The 19796-nt window shown below is 46.1% G+C and overlaps 1 protein-coding gene across 1 annotated transcript; it reads left to right on the top strand.

The window, feature by feature from the left end:
- The first annotated feature begins 1131 nt into the window (after positions 1-1131).
- Positions 1132-3474, top strand: PATE3 (prostate and testis expressed 3). The gene is made up of 3 exons (XM_087828765.1): positions 1132-1177; positions 2722-2844; positions 3350-3474. The coding sequence occupies exons 1-3, from the start codon at positions 1132-1134 to the stop codon at positions 3472-3474; spliced, it is 294 nt and encodes a 97-aa protein (XP_087684891.1).
- Positions 3475-19796: the final 16322 nt, after the last annotated feature.

Genomic DNA, 19796 nt, shown 5'->3' with positions numbered 1-19796 from the left:
GTACCATCAGCTCACAGACAGGTTTAGATTTAAATATAGCTTTTTGGTTTGTTGGTCTGTTTGTTTTTAAAATATATCTTTAGTTCAGAGAAAGGAAGAGAGAGGGAGAGAGAGACAGAAACATCAATGATGACAGTCATTGATTGGCTACTGGGGATCGAGCCTGCAACCCGGGCATCGAACTGTGACCTCCAGGTTCATGGGTGGGATGCTCAGCCTTTGAGCCACTCTGGGTGCGCAGGTTTAGATTTAGGGTGCCAGGGCTGGTCATCATTTCCAGTGCTTGACCGATGGCGAACCTTAACTGAGGTAACTTTTGTAGAGACGGATACCTACGTCATGGACAAAACCAGCCAGATTCACAATATAAACCTGCTAAAGTTCAAGCTGTATGATAACTCTAAGGTGCCTTTCACAGCCCTACACACTGAACAGTCCCTGGAGGATGGGTTTCAGGTAAGGTGAAAGAGATCTGGGCTGAGAATCAAAGTTCTAGATTGAAGACCCAGTTTGGTCATAGCTTACACACATCTTTTCATTCACTTTCCCATTTCTCATCCATAAGGTAAGGAGTTGGGTGAGCTCGTCTGAGTTACGCATTGCTCTGCTCTCATACATGGGACACTGCCTGGCACATAAAGCTCTCAATAAATATTTGTCGAGTGTATGAATAAATCTCCAAGAGGCATGGAATCAGGAGGATTAAGAGTATGGTCTCTAGAACTAGAAAGTCTTGCTTTGAGTACTGGCACTATCAGTCACTAGATGTGTGATCTTGGGTAAGATACTAACCTTCACCAAGACCCAGTTTTCTCCTGTGGGAAATTGGGACAAGAATTATAATATCATAACTGTAATACTACTAATAATTATTATGGTGATTATATTAAAGGACAAAAGTAACTTAATGTAAACCTCAACATTTATTCATGATCAGTATTCTCTGCTGTGGGGGGCAGGGAGGAGGGAGAAAAAATGAAGCTGAGCTCCCAGTGGAAACCTCGTGTGATTGGTTCCCTTATGCATGAATGACCCCTGCCCTGTGATGAAAGCTTCCTCCCTGCAGCCTGCAGACCTGGGCTTGCAGCCCCTGGCTTCTTTTCTTTCTGCACAAGGGACTTCTGTGTCAGGATGGACAAACGCTTCTTGTTGGTCTTCTCCCTCTTCTGCATTGAGGGTGAGTCACGGGCCTGAGGAGTGAGTGGGCTCCAGGGATGGGACCTAGGGAGCCCCAGGAACCTCTACCTGTGTAACAGAGATCCATGCGGGGCTGAGCCTTGACTGCTTTTATAAGGGAGGGGGAGCTAGCCTTCAAAATTCTCCTTCTGCCTTCCGGGCTAACATTCTGACCTTTCAACATTCTGCCATTCCCCATCAGGGCCTCAAGCCTCTATGGCTGCCCCTTCACACTGCTTCCCCTCTCTTTCCCTACCCAAAATCCTAACGAGATTTTCCTTGGGACATCCTTCCCATTTATAAGTCTGTGTCCATTTCTCGGGGAAGCTGGTCAGTCTATAATGAATGATTTTGTAGTTTATTTTAGCACTGGACAATGGCCTTTGACACCCTTATCAGGAGCTTTGTATTAAAACAAGTGATCTTAGGAGAGCAAATACTAGATGTTCTGGAATCAATCAGATGAAAAAAAGTAAACCTGCATTTTCATTGGCTCACCCCACAAAATATTCCATAAAGTGCCACTAACTGTGCTATAACTCATGAGGCTTCCCCAAGATTCAGTCTGAATTTCAAACTAACAGAGTATATCACCGAACACCATCTCATCTAAGCAGCAAATGTCAGAAATCCCATCACAGTAACACTAGCTGGGGTAAATGATTTTATTTCATTTTATTTATTATTATTATTTTAATCTTCACCCTAGGATATTTTTTCTATTGCTTTTCAGAGAGAGTGGAAGGAGGAGAGAGAGGGGGAGAGAAAGAGAGAGAGAGAAAGAGAGAGAGAAACATGGATGTGAGAGAGACGCATGGATTGGTTGCCTCCCGCACGCGCCCCAACCCGGGCCGGGGATCGAGCCTGCAACCAAGGTACGTGCCTTTGGCTGGACTCGCACCTGGGGCCCTTCAGTCTTTGGGCCAACGCTCTAACCACTAAGTCAAATCAGCTAAGGCTGGGGTAAACTATTTTAAGGCACTCAGCTTTGTCATCACACTCTTGTCTATCTATAGTTGCTGCCAAATAGGCCAGGCCAGCATGAGTCCAACCATTTTTTTAAAAAATATATCTTTATTGATTTCAGAGAGAGAGGAAAGGAGGGGGAGAGAGAGAGACAGAAACATCAATGATGAGAGAGTCATTGATCGGCTGCAGCCCACAACCCCGGGCATGTGCCCTGACCGGGAATCGAACCCGGATCGCCTGGATCCTAGGTCAACGCTTAACCACTGAGCCACGCCCGGCCGGGCTCAAACCATTTTTAAGTTGGAAAAAGCAAGGCCATGAAGGCTAAACCTTTGCTCAGCTACCCAGGTTAAGCAGCTTAAGTTGGGACCAGAAAAGAGCCCCCCTGCTCTCCTACCAGCATTTCTCTGCAACGTGGAGGTGGCTGAGAGCTCCGACCTTTTAATACCTGGTGCCACCCGCTCCTCACCCGTCCCCTTGACCCCGGGCTACCTACCCTGTCCCCGAGACCCACAGGTGTGCAGCTCTTTCTAGGTCCACACGGCCCCTGCCTCACCCCAGCTCTGTGCCCTCCAGCAGTGACACCACTGAAATGCATAACGTGCCACCTTCTCATGGTGCCCGATCGCTGCAGGAACGGCTTTGGCATCTGTTACGCTGAGAAATACGAGTCGTGCATGAGACTGAACATCCTCAAGAGTAAGCTGGAGGGCCGGGGGGGGGGGTGCCCTGAGGTTCTTCGAACATTCTTAAGAGGGCGCTTCAGCAGTTTTATATCTCAGACTAAGGCCGACCTAGAAGGGGAATCAAAGCGCAGAACGCACCTCGCACGGGCCGGGGGCACCCAGGCAGAGAGGATTTGGGAAACTGAGGCAGGACAAAGAAGGGGGGGAGTCCGTGTTCCCCAAAGAGCTGACCAAACTGACCCCAACTCTGAAGACACTCAAGCACTAGTCACTGATCTTCCAGGGGAACGGAATGAAGCAGCTCTGTCGTCAGGGACCTCAGGCAACACCCCCTGCGGGGCCTGGAGATTTCTCCACCACCTGCCTGGGCCTCTTGGGGACTGTACGCTGGGAAGCCATAGCCAACCCTACCCTGATGCCCAATTACATTTCCACGGACTGGGCTAGTGCCGGGCTTGACTTGTCTTCAGAGAACTTAGATCACTGGCTTATTTTCCTATGTTCCTTCTTTATTACAGACTCTGAACTCTGGTTGTCATACTTGGTGTGTCAGAAACACTGCAGAGACCTGACCCTTGAATTCAACCACCGGACTTACGTCCATCAATGCTGCACCACTGACTTTTGTAACATCTCAATCTAAGACATGTGCCGCCCTGCCGCCTCCCTGCAGAGTGTTACTGATGTTTCTCCTCCTGCACGTTCTGCCTGCCCTTATTTCCTGCCCAGTCCATCCCAGAAGCAGCCCCGCTCTCTCGTTAATTCATGCCAGCCTTCCCGGTGCCCCCAGCTTGGCTCCTTTCCCAGCCGGAGGCAATGATTCTCAACAGCACATTTCTGCAGTTACAGGAACTGTCGTGACCACACCCCAAGAGGCCTGTGCTGAGAGGCCCAGTCCAGTAACATCTAAAACAAGACCATTCTAGAACCTTGTGATTTAGCTTCCATAGTTGAGGTCAACCAGAACTCCCTCGGCTGAAGACTCACAAATATTTATCTTCATGTAAAACCTGCATTTATCATTACTATAATCAAGCAGGAAATAGCAACAAATTGGAGGGTGGACACTCAAGGTTTTCCTCTATGGAAACAAAGTTATTTTGTTCCCCCGGTGGACAGTGTCCACTTCAGACTCGGTGGCGATTTTCTTGTCGCTTACAAAGTCTATCTGTGGCCACCGTTAGTCAGAAAGAGCGAATTAGGGATCTCCTGCTTCTGCAGCATTCATAGTTTACACACGCTCCCTTCTAGGCCTGTCAGGATGGATGCTCGGGCACATCCCTGCTCCCCCTCCCCTTCCTCTCCTAACCTTTCCCTATTCCACTTTCCCTCGGCTTCCACCGCCACTGTCCCCCCCCAACGCCCAGACCATTGCTGTACAAATGCTCCCTCTTCTGAACGCCCAAGTCCCTTTATGGATACTTTTCTGCCCACTCTCTCCTTGCGAGTCATTTCTGTTCATCTCATTTGGGCCTCCCGGGGTGCTACAAATCACAGTAGGAACAGGGGCCACGTCTTTCTCATTTCTGCTGCCTGTGGCTGGCCAGGGAAAACTTACTGTGTTTCATTGAATAACTGGTAAAGTTGATGGGGCCTTTCATTTCCACCTGTTCAGTTGGCAGGACCATTGACGCCTCCCTGCTTTTCCCGGCTGCCTGCCTAGTTTTTCAGTGATGTCAAGACTAATAGGTGGGTTCTCAGATTCAACTACTTGGCATAAAGTTTCCCTTCAATCTGTCCTCTAACAGTTTCGGCCTTCAGTGATTATTATTAACTCTATCCATTATGTGTTATGAGCTGAAATAGGATTACTTTCCCCTCTCAATTGAACTATAAGTCACATATAATAAAATCACATATTTTAAGCAGACAGTTTGAAGTGTTGGGCAAATGTGGAAACCTACATAACCACCATTCAGTTTAAAATATAGAACATTTCCATCACCTCAGTAAGTTTTTTCGGGTAACCATTCACTCCCATAGGTAATGTTCTAACATATATCACCTTAGGATAGTTTTACATGTTCTTAAACTTACTATTAATAAAATGACATAGAAAGTACTCTCTTGAGTCTGGTTTCTATCATTCACCACCCTAATTTTTAAGATTCGTGGGTGTTTTTGCTTATAGCACAAGTTTGATCTTTTCCCCACTGTGTACATATACTACAACTTATTCGACAAATTCTCTTATTGAGGGACATTGGATTTTTCCCAGGTTTGGGCTATTGTGAATAAAGCTACTATAGAATTCTTGAATAAGACCTTTGGTGGACATACACACTCATTTCTCTTGGGTAGGTAATGAAAAGTAAAATTTATGAGTTATAAGGTAGGCATATGCATAACTTTATTTTTTATTTATTAATTTTTAAATCCTCACCAGAGGATATTTTTTCCATTGCTTTTCAGAGAGAGTGGAAGGTGGGGGAAGAGAGAGAGAGAGAGGAAGAGAGAGGAAGAGAAACATCGACGTGAGACACATAGATTGGTTGCCTCCCACCTGCACCCCAGCTGGGGCTGGGGATGGAGCCTGCAACCGAGGTACATGCCCTTGGTTGGCATCGAACCTGGGACCCTTCGGTCCTCGAGCTGACACTCTAACCACTGAGCCAAACCAGCTAGGGCCATATGCATAACTTTAAACAAACCGCCAAACAGTTTGCCAAAGAGGTGGCACGTATCAGTGCTCTACAAGAGTTCCATTTACTCCATGACTTTCCATCACCAGTTATTTGTCATTTAAATTTTATCCCTTCTAGCCCAGCCGGCATGGCTTAGGGGTCGGGTATCGACCTAGAATCCAGGAGATCGTGGTTCGATTCCACGTGTAAGTGAAATCATCTGGTATTTTTCTTTCTCTGACTGGCTTATTTCACTTATCATAATACTTTCCAGGCCCATCCATGCTGTCAGAAAAGGTAAGATTTCCTTCTTTTTAACGGCTGAGTAGTATTCCATTGTGGAACTACCACAGTTGTATGTTTTTTTTTTGAATCCTCACCTGAGGATATGTTTATTGATTTTAGAGAGAGGGTAAGGGAGAGAGAGAGAAAAACATAAATTAGTTGCCTCCCATACACACCCCCACGGGAGATTGAACCCACAAGCCAGGAATGTGCCCTGACCGAGAATCAAACCTGCAACCTTTCGGAGCACAGGGGGACTCTCCAACCAACTGAGCCACGCTGGCCAGGACTATACCACAGCTTTTTTTACCCACTCATCTACTGAGGGCACTTGGGCTGCTTCCAAATCTTCGCTATTATAAATAAGGCTGCAATGAACATAGGAGTGCATCTAATTTTTCGAATTAGTGTTTCAGGTTTCTTTGGATATATTCCCAGAAGTGGAATTGTGGGGTCATAAGGCAGCTCCATGTTTAATTTTTTGAGGAAACTCCATACTGTTTTCCACAGTGGCTGCACCAATCTTCATTCTCAACAGTGCACGAGGGTTCCCCTTTCTCCACACCCTCACCAACACTTGTTGTTTGTTGATTTGTTGATGGCAGCCATTCTGGTAGGTGTGAGGTGATGCCTCATTGTGGTTTTAATTTGCATTTCTCTGATGATTAGTGACATTGAGCATTTTTTCATATGTTTATTGGCCATCCGTATGTCCACTTTGGAGAAGTGTCATTTTTCCCAACACCATTTATTGAATAGATTGTCTTTACCCCATTGTATGTTCTTGCCTCCTCTGTCAAATAGTAATTGACCGTAAAGGTGTGTGTTTATTTCTGGGCTCTCTATTCTGTTCCATTGATCTAGATGTCTGTTTTCATGCCAGCACCATGCTGTTTTGATTACTGTGGCTTTGTAGTATAGTTTGCTATCAGGTAGCATGATTCCTCCAACTTTGTTTTTCTTTCTCAAGATTCCTGTGCCTACCCGGGGTCTTTTGTGGTTCTAAATAAATTTTTGGAATATTTGTTCTAGTTCTGTGAAATATGCCATTGGTATCTTGATAGGAATTGTGTTGAATCTATAGACTGCTTTGGGTAGTATGGACATTTTACCCAAATGTTACTTCTAATATTATATTAATTAGCCATAGAGATACTGAACATCCTTGTCTTATCCCTTATTTTATCATGAAACTAATGTTTCCCCATTAAATAAATACTGGCTTTTTGGACTAAACTGTGCATCAATTTATTATGTAAAATACATATTTATCAATTTCACTTTTTTATATATATGAATGGGTGCTGAATTTTGTCAAATGACTTCTTGTTTTCTATGGGGATGATCATCTGATTTTTCTACTTTATGTAATTGATATTTTTAACATTGAATGAACCTTTCATCCCTAGAATAAGACTCACTTGGCCATGATGTGTAGTATATGGTATCAGCTGGCCCCAATTCTTCACCCTTCCTTTTGTCTACACCTTTTTCAATGTCCTGCCATTATTAGTGGCGTGAGTTTCCCCGTCTCCTAACTCTAGGCTTGGTCATATAACTTGCTTTGTTCATTGTGGTGTTAGCAAACTTAATGTAGGCAGAGGTGGGAAATGAGCTTAGGTCTTGCTCTCTTCTGCTTCTGCCATTGTTCTGTAAGATATGTCTACGCTAGGCCATTGGTCTCAGGAGAAGATAAGCTTACAGAGCAGAGCTGAGTCACTCTACTCAAGACCAGCCTAAACCAACCAATCTCCAGCTACCCACTAGATGTATGAGCGAGTCTGGTCTGGCTGAGTTTAGCAGAGATGCCCAGCTGAGCACCTCTAGAATATCTAAATTCTTCAGACACAGAAAAATAATTGGTTATTATTTTAAGCCACTGAGTTCTACAATGATTTTTTTACTCAACAAAAATTAACGATCCGTTATATATTATCCTTTTATCTGCTATTGAAATCTGTTTGCTGATATTTTGTTAAAGATTTTTAAATTGATGTTTTTAAGTGATAGAGTATGCTTCACAAGCCAGGAGACAGAGTAATTGGCCAATCCTCAGCCAAGTGCCCATCCTGATATACATGGCTTTGGCCATGAGTGCAAGAGAAGATGATCGGAGACGTGGTGATCAGGTGTATGTGGACAAGAGTAGGTGTGATTGGGATAGTTTCTCAAAATAGTGGCAGACACTAAGCCTCTCATGTTTGCTACGTTCACTATTGCTTTCACAGAAGACAGAGTTTTCTAATTTCACATTGACTTTCTCAAGCCCCTGCTTCATCCAAACCCTTCCCAGTCCCCACCAAATACCTCTTTTACTGTCCTCCCAAATATTTCTAAAATCCCCTGTGATTACTTGTCCCAATTTCTATCCAGTCTGCTTTCTCCTGATCTTCTCTCAGAAGTTTTACCAAAATATACTTTGTTCCCTTTGCCAGAAATTTTAGAACTCTGATGTCAGGTATAACATCAAAACTTCAGGGCAAGTAAAGATTGCCAGGGAGTATCAGGTGGTAAAGACAGTGGGATCCAACTAGAAAGTAGAGGTGGGGTTTTTGTGGCCTATGGTTTTATACTTTCCTGTTAACGGAAGCACTGACACGGGAAAGATGGTGCCTCCACGGGTAGATCGGTCTGTTGACTTAGAGAAAAGAGTGGGGTCTGGATTTTGAGAAAATGCAAGATAATGTTGCCATCAGATAGGGGAAGGGCAAAGTTTCCCGAGAGACGTGGTTGAAAATGTAATAATTTTATTCTTCACCAACAATTCTGTGTTGGTCATTTGACACATATGGCTTTGTAGTATCAACTAAGTCGTTAGGGTCATTACACCTGTCATCATGACTGCAGCAAAATGTTTCTCTCAAGAGGTCATGGAATATTTGGAGCATTCCCTCTTCACAAGTTTCACAATTTAGCTCCGTATAACGGTACAGGTACATCCCTAAGGAGAGGAAAAGCAGAGGTGAGGGCCTTGCTTTCTCTCGCCATCTTCTCGGCAATGATTTCTCTCCAGAACCTTGTCAGTTTTCTGCAGTCTGGAACAAACCCAAGGCTGTGTCTACATCTCATCTATGCCTCTTTCGATAGCATTGGCAAAAGACATCTTCAGATAGCATTGGTAAAGACGGTGGGATCCAACTAAAAAGTAGAGGTGGGGTTTTTGTGGCCTATGGTTTTATACTTTCCTGTTAACGGAAGCACTGACACCGGAAAGATAGTGCCTCCATGGGTAGATCGATCTGTTGGCTTAGAGAAAAGAGTGGGGTCTCCACCCCACGTCTGTGTATGGAGAATCCACTTTCCCCGTCTTCTCCTAGGGTCCCAGTCTCCATCCACACCTTCACTCAAGGAATTGTGGGCACCATCGGTAATAGTTGGTGTCTCTCTCTAACCCTCACTTACCTGACAAGCGCTCAGCATAGTAAAAGTGATCTGTGCGACAACTCCTGTTATAGAACCACAGATTAAACTTCCAGCAGCTTTCCATGCCAGTGACGCATTCGAATCCACTATAGACATCGCACTTATTGCAAAATCGAATCCCTAAAGAAAAGTAGCAAAGCTTTCAAACAGAGCTCCAGGGAAAGTGATTCTGCTTTAGAATCTCCCCCACCTGTAAACATTTATATTGAGGTGGTGCAAACCTCACAAAAATAAGTTGACACCCTTCCCAGCATCTGCCAGGGGTCCTTACTCCCTTGAGTGGGGAACAGTTATGACCCTTCACAGAGTCAAGACACCCCCCTAACCAAGGCTGGGGGGCAGAAAGAAGGCACTGGAGCAGTGGGCGATGAGAACAGAGTGAAGTCAGGGAGGGCAGAGAGACAAAGTGTAAAGGGTTCAAGGGTTCCCCTCCCGCGGTAGCATTATTTATCCTAGGATGGCAAACCATACATCTCGTGGTCAGGACTCTGTCTCCTGTGAAGAAAAAAAGAAAATTCTCCATGAACCATTTTACAGCAGCCCCAAGAGTCAAGTTCAGAAACCCTTCTCTTCCCCCCATCCGTCTCCCCCCACCCCCAGGCCTCCCTCTCCAGGCCTAACCTTCATCCATGAAGAGCACTATGCATATGCCCAGCAGAAGCAACTGGGTCATCCTGGAGCCCATTCTTGAGAAGGTCCCAGTGGGAGGCTGTAGCTTTATTTATGCCCATCACCTGCCCTAAGGCATCCCACTAGAATCGCAGAATCATAAATTTCAGATCAAACCACCTGAGTCCTCTCTGATGTTCCCAGGAGAGGGTACGCACTGTCTGTGTTTGTGTCCCTCCACTTTCCTGGAAGCCTGGCCACCCAGACACCACATTTCGTTTTCTTAGATCTATCATAAGATAGTAATTAAACGCTGGTGTAGAATCTCTCTTCCTAGTAACCTCTTTACTTCGGTTGTATGTCTATTTGTGGGTCTCCGCAGACCACGTCTCACTTCACTTCCATGTGCTGTCCTTTCAGATATAACAAAGCTGGGGTCGCCGTGCATCTGGGGGTTGCTCAGTCCCTTTCAGATACCATGACCTCCAGCAGCGCTGCACCCTTCACAAAGCAGGTCACCAGGTCAGAGTCCAAGTCTCCGGCTGTGGGCTGACCTCCCGGTGCAGCACCATCTCTGAGGCGGGTGACACAGTCCAGGAGAAACAGGTGGTGGTGACGGGGGATGATCTCAGCTTCAAGTTCCTTCATTACTTTTTTCAAGGGAAACAAAGGCCATCATCCATGATTATAGCGGGAGAGACTTTCACTGAGCGTTATGGGAAGAGAGAAATAAATATTTGGATTAGTCACTAGAAAAGGGGTATGGAGGGAAAGAAGGGAGGCCTGGAAATGAACTTTTCCATCAGTTCCTTGGCTTTATCTCGCCTCCTCCAGGTGGCACAACATATTTGTGCCGTCCATCTTTTGTCTATTAAGCGTTAACTCACAGTGAAGCTTTTCTCATGTACATACTCTTTCCCTGTCCCTTTTCTGTTTGATTTGTCTCTAGAGTACTTAACCCAGTTTTTACTCTATAGCTTTTCCCTATTGCTGCTGATCGCGTCTCTCCCCCCTCATGAGAACGAAAGCTGCACAAATGAAGAGTTTCACGTGCTGTGTTTACTGCTCTCTCCTCAGCACCCAGAATAACGCCTTGCACGTGTCAGATAATCAGACATATTTGATGAAAAAATGAGTGGCAGGTTGGTATGGTTAACCTGAGGCACAAGGGAACGGTGCCTCTATACGGACGGCCCCTGATTCTAAGTTTGCAGGATGCCGTTCCTGGCCTTGACCTTGCTGTTTAGTCACTATGGGGACGACAGGCGGTGGTGAGGGCAGATTCCCCTGTCTTGGGGAGAGAGTGAGCCTGGAGCCTTTATCTGAGTGGGATCATTCCCAGAGCCAGACACACACAGCACCCCAGTGTGATTCCTCACATAATCTTTACGATGATGCCCTCCCTGCACGCCTGGCACGGAAGCCCGCGTGCCCCCGACCTGCTGTGACCGCAAACAAGTTACTGAGCACCTCTAGGTAAACACGAGGACCCTGAGGTCTATCTGATATAGTTGTCAGCACTTCATAGACTCACACGTGGGCCATGGCGAAGGGAACAGACATTAAGAGCCTACTTGGGCCCTAGTCGGTTCGGCTCAGTGGTTAGAGTGTCGGCCTGTGGACTGAAGGGTCCTGGGTTTGATTCCGGCCAAGGGCATCTACCTCGGTTGCAGGCTCGATCCCCGGCCTCGGTCAGGGTGCGTGCAGGAGGCAAGCCATCAATGTGTCTCTCTCAGGTCGATGTTTCTCTCTCTCCCCCCCCCCCCCCCCATTCTTTCTGAAAAGCAATGGAAAAAATATCCTCAGTGAGGACTGAAAAAAGAAGACCTTACTTGGCATCAAACATCTTTGGGCATGTTACACCCTGTTCTCTCTGAATTTTCTGAACAACCTCATAGGTTTCTCCTGACATTGTCTTCTAGTTGAAGACCAGGGCTGCTTAGCGTGAAAGTTTTTTCCCCAGCGAACAAGGCAGACATCTCTGAATCAGTGGGCCACTATCTCTGGCCTATACCTTGCCGTTTCCTTCTCTTAACAATCTGAAGAAGGGTTCCCAGGGCTGGGGCTCTAGAAATGCTCTACCCTGAATCAATGGGAAGAGAGGAGAAGAAAAGGCCATCTCCATTAAAAACACCTCCCTCTGGAGAGTTTCAGCATTCAGGAACAAGCTCCCACTGAAACCAGGGGCTCTCACAGCCTGGCTGATGGGCCACTGTCTGGAGGGAATTCCCATAGGGTCTGCCTTCTGGGGCCTTGCCTTTGGACTGTGTGAGACACGGGCAGCAATCATGGATATTAGTCCCAGGGGGTTTGACCAAGAGCATCGGCTGATGCCTCCAAGGAAAGGGCCCTTGTGCCTGGAAAGATGCTTCTGCACCTTGACCTGGGCAACTAGTGATGAAAATCTGGGCATGAATCTCAAGCCCAGGTCCCATGCAACCCAGGTCCTTCTCCTTCTTTGTCCTGGTAGCTTTGGACATTCTTCTATGAATGAAAGTAACAGAAATTTTGGAAATACACCAAACTTACTAAGAAATAAATAAAATTTCCTTTATGTCTTCAAATCTGAGAAAAATACTGTGAATATTTTGCTATATCTTCACACAATATTATTTCTGTACACATATCAGATGTTCATGTTAATAAATGCTATTACAGTTGACCATACAGGCTGTGGCAACAGTAAGTTTATAGTTGTTTGTATGGAAAAGAACACAATAATTAATAAATAATAATACAAGAATAAACTCTGTGTTTTGCAAGCTCTGTGTAGGCTGACAACTGTAAGCCTACTTTTGCCCCACCCTGTATATGTGATATTCTGATTTTTCACTGTGGAATTTGTGACCTTATCACAGTTCTACCCTGTCCCTTCTTGTCCCTCCTAGAATGTGAAGCCCAGAATTGAAGAGGAGATTGGAGCTGGTCACCAGGTAACCCCTTTAAAAAGGTTGATACCTGAGCCTACCTTCCAGACTCAGCCAGAAGCCTCAGCCAGCTTCTTAGTTTTCCAACACCTGTCACTCCAGGATCTTAGTGTGGGCCACAGACAGACCTTAGACATCTGGGGTCATCTCTCTCTCCCACGGGTACAGGAAAATGTGCTGGCCACCTGCTCTTTCCGCCCACCTCTGTGTCTGAGCCCCTAGAACCAGGTTCACATCTCTCCCCGGAGGCCTCTCCTGAGGCCCAGAGTCTGCATCTTCTGCCCTCCAGCCCTGGCTCCTACCCAAGGCCCTTTCACTACTGTTGCTCTTTCCTAGATGGGGGGGCGGGTTGTAGTACATCCCATCCTGCTCCCATCCTGCCCAGAGGCACAACCAGTACCCACCCCCTCTGCTACAGAAGGAGGGGAAGGTAATGGACTTGAGGCCAAATTAGGCTCCTTGGTAGTCAGCCTAACGCTGGGTTTCTGTTTCCCCTGAAGGAGGACAGTGAAAGGGCATGGGATACAGGGAAAAGTAAAATAAAGACAAACATTTCCCCCCCAAAAATGTTCCCTGCATTCAAAGATACCCTCTTCAACCACTTCTGCAAAACTTAAACACGCCCCCAACCCCCACCCCCGGCCCTGCTCAGCAGGGAGAGGCCCGAGAGGGGAGCCATCTGGTCCAGGTGAGTCAGTGAGAAGATGGGGCTCTCTCAGAGCTCCCGTCCAGGCAGGAGAGAAGTGTGTGGTGGGAGGGCAGGCACGTTTCTCCTCCATGGCACCCAATCGGCCTCACTCTCCTGCCTGCGGGGGAAACGGGGCTGACCAGCAGGTCCTGATGCTTAGAACTGCCTCAGTCCCAAGTGCCCTTTAGCAGCCTGGATCCACCCCAGAACACTGCCCTGCACCCCTGAAGCCCTGACCCACTCTCCCTCTCCATACCCAACCCAGTCCAGCCTCCTGGCCTAGCCCACTTGCCCTCTTTGAACTGTGCTCCAAACTCTCCAGCCTTGGACAGCCTCGAAGGCACCATTTTACCAGATGTGTGAAATACAGGAGTCGGGCACAGAAGCATTGTAACCCCGATGTCTTTACTTTGTGTACAAGAAACAAGATTGAATTAAAATGTCACCACCCTGTGAAGGTGCAGGGAGATTCTAATCGGGTCTTCTCGGGGATCATGTCCGGGGTAAGAGGAGCTGGGAGTGTGCATTTCGGGTCAGATATGGATTCTGAGTCCCCTCTTTTCATTAGCTCACTTCCTCCCACATGCCTGGCTCAGGAGCTTCACTCCTTTAACATGGTTAAAAGGGGGTCGATGTGGGAAGGCCAGGACTCACAACTACTAACTTTTCCACGAGGATTCCTCCAGAAGCTTTCTTCATGACCCACCTCCAAAGGCTTTTCCAACTGAGTCTCAGTCTCGAAGGGAGGAGGGCTTTGCCCTGAAGCCAGCTCCTCACGCCCGGCTCCATCGCTCCAGCTCCTGCCTTAGAGCCCATAGCTCTGATCCTAACCCGCCACCCTTAGGAGTGATGAGTGCAGGGGGGGAGGCTGCCGCAAGTCACCTCCAGACAGCAGTTCTCCACCAGTTTCCATGACTGCAGTCCCAGCAGACGCTTGTCACATGCCCTTCCTACTGCAGGCTGCAGGGACATGGGCCTGTCACACTGGAGAAGAGGCACTCGAGGTTGTACTGCTCCCCAGCTGTAGCTTCTGCCTGTTCTAACCCACCCAAGAAAACCCGCAGACGATGCCCAGGAGGTTGCAACGTTGACCTTAGGTTGACACAAATTTGCTTTAAAAGCGCAGTTGGGAGGATGCAGGCTGGCGCCCCAAGCACGACTCTGTGGGATCCACTGTCTCTATTCCGCAGCCAAGACTGAACTAGATGGTGCTCAGCAGGGCTGCCCGGTTACAAAGCTGTGTGATAGGCCTGAGTTAAGGACATGAGACACTTTGTTTTCCCAGTTTTCCATGTGCTCAGACCTCCTAGTCAGAAGAGATGTCAAAAACTTCAGCCATCAGGAGCCTCTGAGAAGGTCATGTGTCCAGAGAGGACGGTGGCCATGGGATGATGGAGAACTTGGCATGGGGGTGGCTGTAGGAGTGTCCTGATCAAGGTTAACTGCCACCGGGGCTTAGATTTGGCTTGTGTGTTGGAGTGGGCAGGAAGATCAAGAACAGTTTCTTCTAGAGTGACCTTTGAAGACAGAGGCTCAGATTCAGGACAGATTGGTTTCTCTCAGATGAGTGGGCAGCAAGCAAGCTGAGCGAGCTCTGGCTCGCTGAAGGGTCAGGGTTAGAGCTGTTGCTCTACAAACCAGAGCAACCAAAGACCGAAGCAATAGTCAGAGGATTGTATATGTCCCTGAAAGCAACTCAGCTGAACCGCTGCGGGGATGTTTTCCTTATATCTCTTCCGCCATCTCCATTTTACCAAATGTGTAAAATACAGGAGTTGGGCACAGAAGCAGCATAACCCAATATTTTTACTTTGTGTACAAGAAACAAGATTGAATAAAAATGTCACCACAAGGCAAAGGTCCCTTCTCTTGGGGACTTTCTGGAAATCTGAGTGCCTTTCCAGATGCCCAGCTCCTAGGCACAAGTAGTTTTCTTCTAAGAGAAGGCATGAAGGGGCTGGCTCAGAATTATTAGAAAAGACTCTATTCCCAGGCCCAGCCTGAATGCTGAGTCAATTCTACCACCCATCCCACCCCCGCCCCCCTAGCCCTGCCCCCTTACACCTTTGCTTTCCCAAAGGCCTGAGATCTCGCGTATCTTCCTATCTTGGGGAAAACAAAAGTTCACCTCTTCAACTCTTTCCACAAAGATGACTGAAAGAGAACATCAGGGTCAAAGAACTGTTTACAAAGGGGCATGTTTTCTGAATGCTGTATGGCATTTGTCATAGTGCCCATGCACCAGGCACCCCTCCTGCCCTCACTTGCAGATGCTACTGCAACCTCTGGGTTGTCTCCCTGCCTGTAGTTTCTTGACCTGTCCTTCTTGACAGAACATTTCTCTCTAATTAATAACATGCCTCTTCCCCACTGAAACCGGGGTGCAGCAAAGGTGAGGTTAACGACAGTGTCTTCTCCTCTGCTTACCTGGCAGCCAAAGGAAAAGATCTCTGGACTACACACTGCTCCTGTTATTACAAATGCACCCTACCGTAGATCACAGAGGCCATTTAAGAATCAAAATTGGGCCTATATGAGACGTGGAGAAACTGCTCTTGACCTGTTCTGAAGATCTGACCTAGAAGCAGGTCCCTCTCAGCACCGTGATTGATCACAGCCAGAGCAAACAGTTGGTGATGTTGAAAGAAAAGGCTGGCCTCCAACTGCAGTGTTGAATTGGCTACTAGCTCCTGGTGGTTTAAACAGTTCAACAATCATTATTATTATAGAATGTGAGTCAGTGGTGAGTCTGCAAGTGCGATGTAAAGGCAGCTGAAGCAGTTTTGGAAACTTTGATTTTTGGAAATCAAAACTCTAGTTTTGATTATATGAGGAAATTACTTACCAGAGAAAATATTCAATATGGATGAAACCTCCCTATTCTGGAAATGAATTGCCTGAAAGGACTTTCATCCATATGGAGGCCAAGTTAGTGCCAGGTTTCAAGGCTTTTAAGGACAGGCTAACAGTCTTGCTTGGAGGCAACGCTGCAGGGTACACATTGAACACCTTGAAGCCCTGTGTGATCTGGCCCCGTGAGAACACGGGGCCTTCAAGCCCATCAATAAGCACACAATGCGTGTTGAGCAATAAGAAGTCAGGGGTGCCTCAGCTCTTCTTCCAAGAAGCCCTCCTGAATTGTTATGCTAGTGGAAGAGAGAAGTCCTGTTCAGAGCACAGCGCAGCTTTCGGGGTTTTGCTTGTTGTTGATAATGTTCCAGGACATCCGGAGATAGAAGCCCTCTTAACTTTCTATCTGCTGTTTTCTTGGGATGGGAAGATGAAACGGGGTGAAAAATGACTGTAACAAAAATGATCTCATGGCCTTTAAGAGTTTACAACATGTTTCTGCTTATATTACAGGAAATATGACTTGTTTTTAACTTATTTTATACTAGGAGATAATGTTAAAGGTAACAATTGTTCACATTAGCAAATCGTCTAAGATCTCCAGTGAGATTAGTAAAATTAGTGAAACAGGGTACTGTATTTTTTTAAGGTAAAGTATTTTTTTTAAAGATTTTTAAATTGATTTTTAGGGAAAGGGGAAGGAAGAGGGAGAGAAACATCAATGTCAGAGTGAAACATAGATCAGTGCTTCCTGCACACCCTCTACCTGGGATAGAGCCCGAAACCAGGGCATGTGCCGGGATCAGGAATCGAACCTGCAACCTTAGCATGTTTATAATAGCAAAATAATAGAAAATTACCTAATGTCCAGTAACAGGAAGTGAAGGAAATAAACTAAGATCCTTACATATTGGAATGCTTTGCTATTATTTAAAATAATGTTATAAACATTTATTCACATACAAAGGATGTTCACAGTAAGTGAAAAACAATTAGAAAACAGTGTTCTGGTGATGGAAAAGAATGGATATCCATATGTAAAAACAAACAAAAACAACCTCTCCAACCTTACCTCACTCCATCTATGGAAATTAACTTGAAATGGCCTGTAAATATAAATGTAGATTTAAAACTATAAAAGAGTTCAACAGATGAGAGTTTCAAGAAGACAGTAGGCTGCCTTTCTCCTTTCATTCTATACTCCCTCCAGGAATACCACATTGTCCCCCAAAACATAAACTACCACCCACCCATGTTCCATACCTGCACCTCACCTCCATGCTCTGATTCCCAACTGCCATGGAGTTTTCAAGGGCATCTCAAATTCAGCATGTCCAAAATCTAACTCTGGCTCTCAACACATGGTCTTTCCTCAGTCTTCCCTATCCCAGAAGATGGCATCCAGCTACACACACCAGAAACCTACGAATAATTCATGACCTGTCTTTCTCTTACATGTCAACCCCAGTCAACCCATGTTCAAGTCATTATGGGTTTTATCCACTGAATGTCTCTATCTGTCCCCTTCTTGCTATCTCTTGTCACTTTGCATCCTAGACTAAGCCACCACCACCTTCCGCCTGGAATGCTGCAACGGCCTCCCATTTGGACTTCACATATAACCTTGTGCTCCTCAAATACATTCTGCTCAGTGCAGCCAAAATGAAATTTTAAATGCAACCTGAGTATGTCACATAACTCATCCCAATTCTCTCTTCAGTTTTCACAGTTCTTAGGGTAAAGATCAAGTCTTTTGCCTGGGCCTACATGACCTACGTGACTTGGCCCTTGCCTATCTCTCCAGTCTCATCTCTACCCTGGTCTTATTTCAATTTCTTGAATCTTCAGGCTTCCACCTCCCCAGGCCTTTGCATACGCTTTCCCTCTGCTAGAAAATTCCTTTCACCCCCATCTCTCCCCTCTACGTCCTTTCTCCTACCTATCCTTTAGCTCTTAGTTCAGTGACACTCCGTCAGATCTCCCTATTATTAGATGTTTTCATTGGCCATTTGCCTCTCCTTAGCACTGAACACAACTCTAATTTTACAGTTTGTGATTGTGCCCTGGCTGGTGTGGCTCAGTTGGTTGAGCATCGTCACATGCACTGAGAGGTGGCCAGTTCGATTCCTGGTCAGGGCATGTGCCTGTGTTGTGGGCTCTGTCCCCAGTAGGGGGCATGCAGGAGGCAGCAGATGGATGATTCTCGTGGATGTCTCTCTCTCTCTCCCTCTCCCTTCCTAAAATCAATAAAAATATATATTTTAAAATAATAATAATTTGTGATTGTTTGATCAATGTCAATTTCTCCTATCAGACTGGAAGCTGCACAAGGGCAGGGATTGTGTCTTTTTAGTCATCAAATCACCAAGCACACGACCTCACATGGGTGTTCAACAAATACAGGCTTAATAAAATTAGCAAATACCCTCAAAAAAAAAAAGTAAGAGAGTGAGGCCTGAGTAAAACAACTCTAGTTGACTACAAAGAAGATCAGCAACCCATGAGAGTACAATTGGAATATACTGATGAAGGCAGAATCCAGAACTCAGGGACTCAAGGAGCTGAGCAATTATAGGGGAGAGAGATTGGACAAAAAAGCTGACAGGAGGGGGCAGCAGTGTCAAGGGAGAGTTGTTTGTTTTCATTTTGCTTTTCTTTACGCCTTTGTTGTTCCCCAAGTTTGGGGAAGACATAAAGAGGGAAGAACTGAAAATGTTAGAGAGAGGATTAGTCATCTAAGAGAGGACTACAGTCGAAGGGGTTTGAAAATGTCAACAAAGGGGTGAGGTAAGCACAGATATCATAAAGGAGTGATTAACTTAGGCATGACATAATCGGTGGAAAGTAATATTTGGAGGCATAGATAAAGATGCTAGGCCTATTCAGGGTGAGCATCTGGAAGTGAGCTGTGTTACAAAAAAAGGTAAGAAAGCTCTGTGAAACTACATCACTTAGACATAAGCAGCGAAAGCCAAATTATGGGAAGCTCCATAGGACCCACAAATAAATTGCAAGGGGGGGGGGAATGAAGGAAGGACTTACAGAATAAAAGAAACTTAAAAGACCTATCAACCACTCACAATGCGTGGACTTGGTCGGATCCTGGCTCCAAGCAGCAAAGTACAGGAGAAAAAAAAATAAAAATTAAGAGACAAATAGAAAACTGAACACTGGATGACATTAAGGAAATACATGAAATATTTTAAGTGTCATCATTATACTGTGGTTATGTTTTTAGAAGGTCCTTAATAAATTTTTTAAAGGAAGCAATTTGGTTTGCAAGAATAGTATTTTCTGTTTATTTATTTATTATTAACCCTCACCCAAGGAAAATTTTTTTCATTGCTTTACAGAGAAGAGTGGAATGGAAGGAGGAGAGAGAGAAGAGAAGCATCTATGTGATCGGTCGCTTTCCGCAGGATCCCTGACCAGGGCCGGGATCCAGCCTGCAACCGAGGTGGGTGCGCTGGGCCGGGATCGAACCCGGGCCCTTCAGTCGGCGGCCGGCGCTCTAACCACCGGGCGGCGCCCCCGGGCCCGACGGGGCCTGTTCCGGGGC

Source organism: Miniopterus natalensis, chromosome 20 (assembly GCF_054644295.1).
Source record: "Miniopterus natalensis isolate mMinNat1 chromosome 20, mMinNat1.hap1, whole genome shotgun sequence".
NCBI lineage: Eukaryota > Metazoa > Chordata > Mammalia > Chiroptera > Miniopteridae > Miniopterus > Miniopterus natalensis.
Note: the sequence above shows the minus strand (reverse complement) of the source record. Positions and strands in the feature narration are given on the sequence as shown.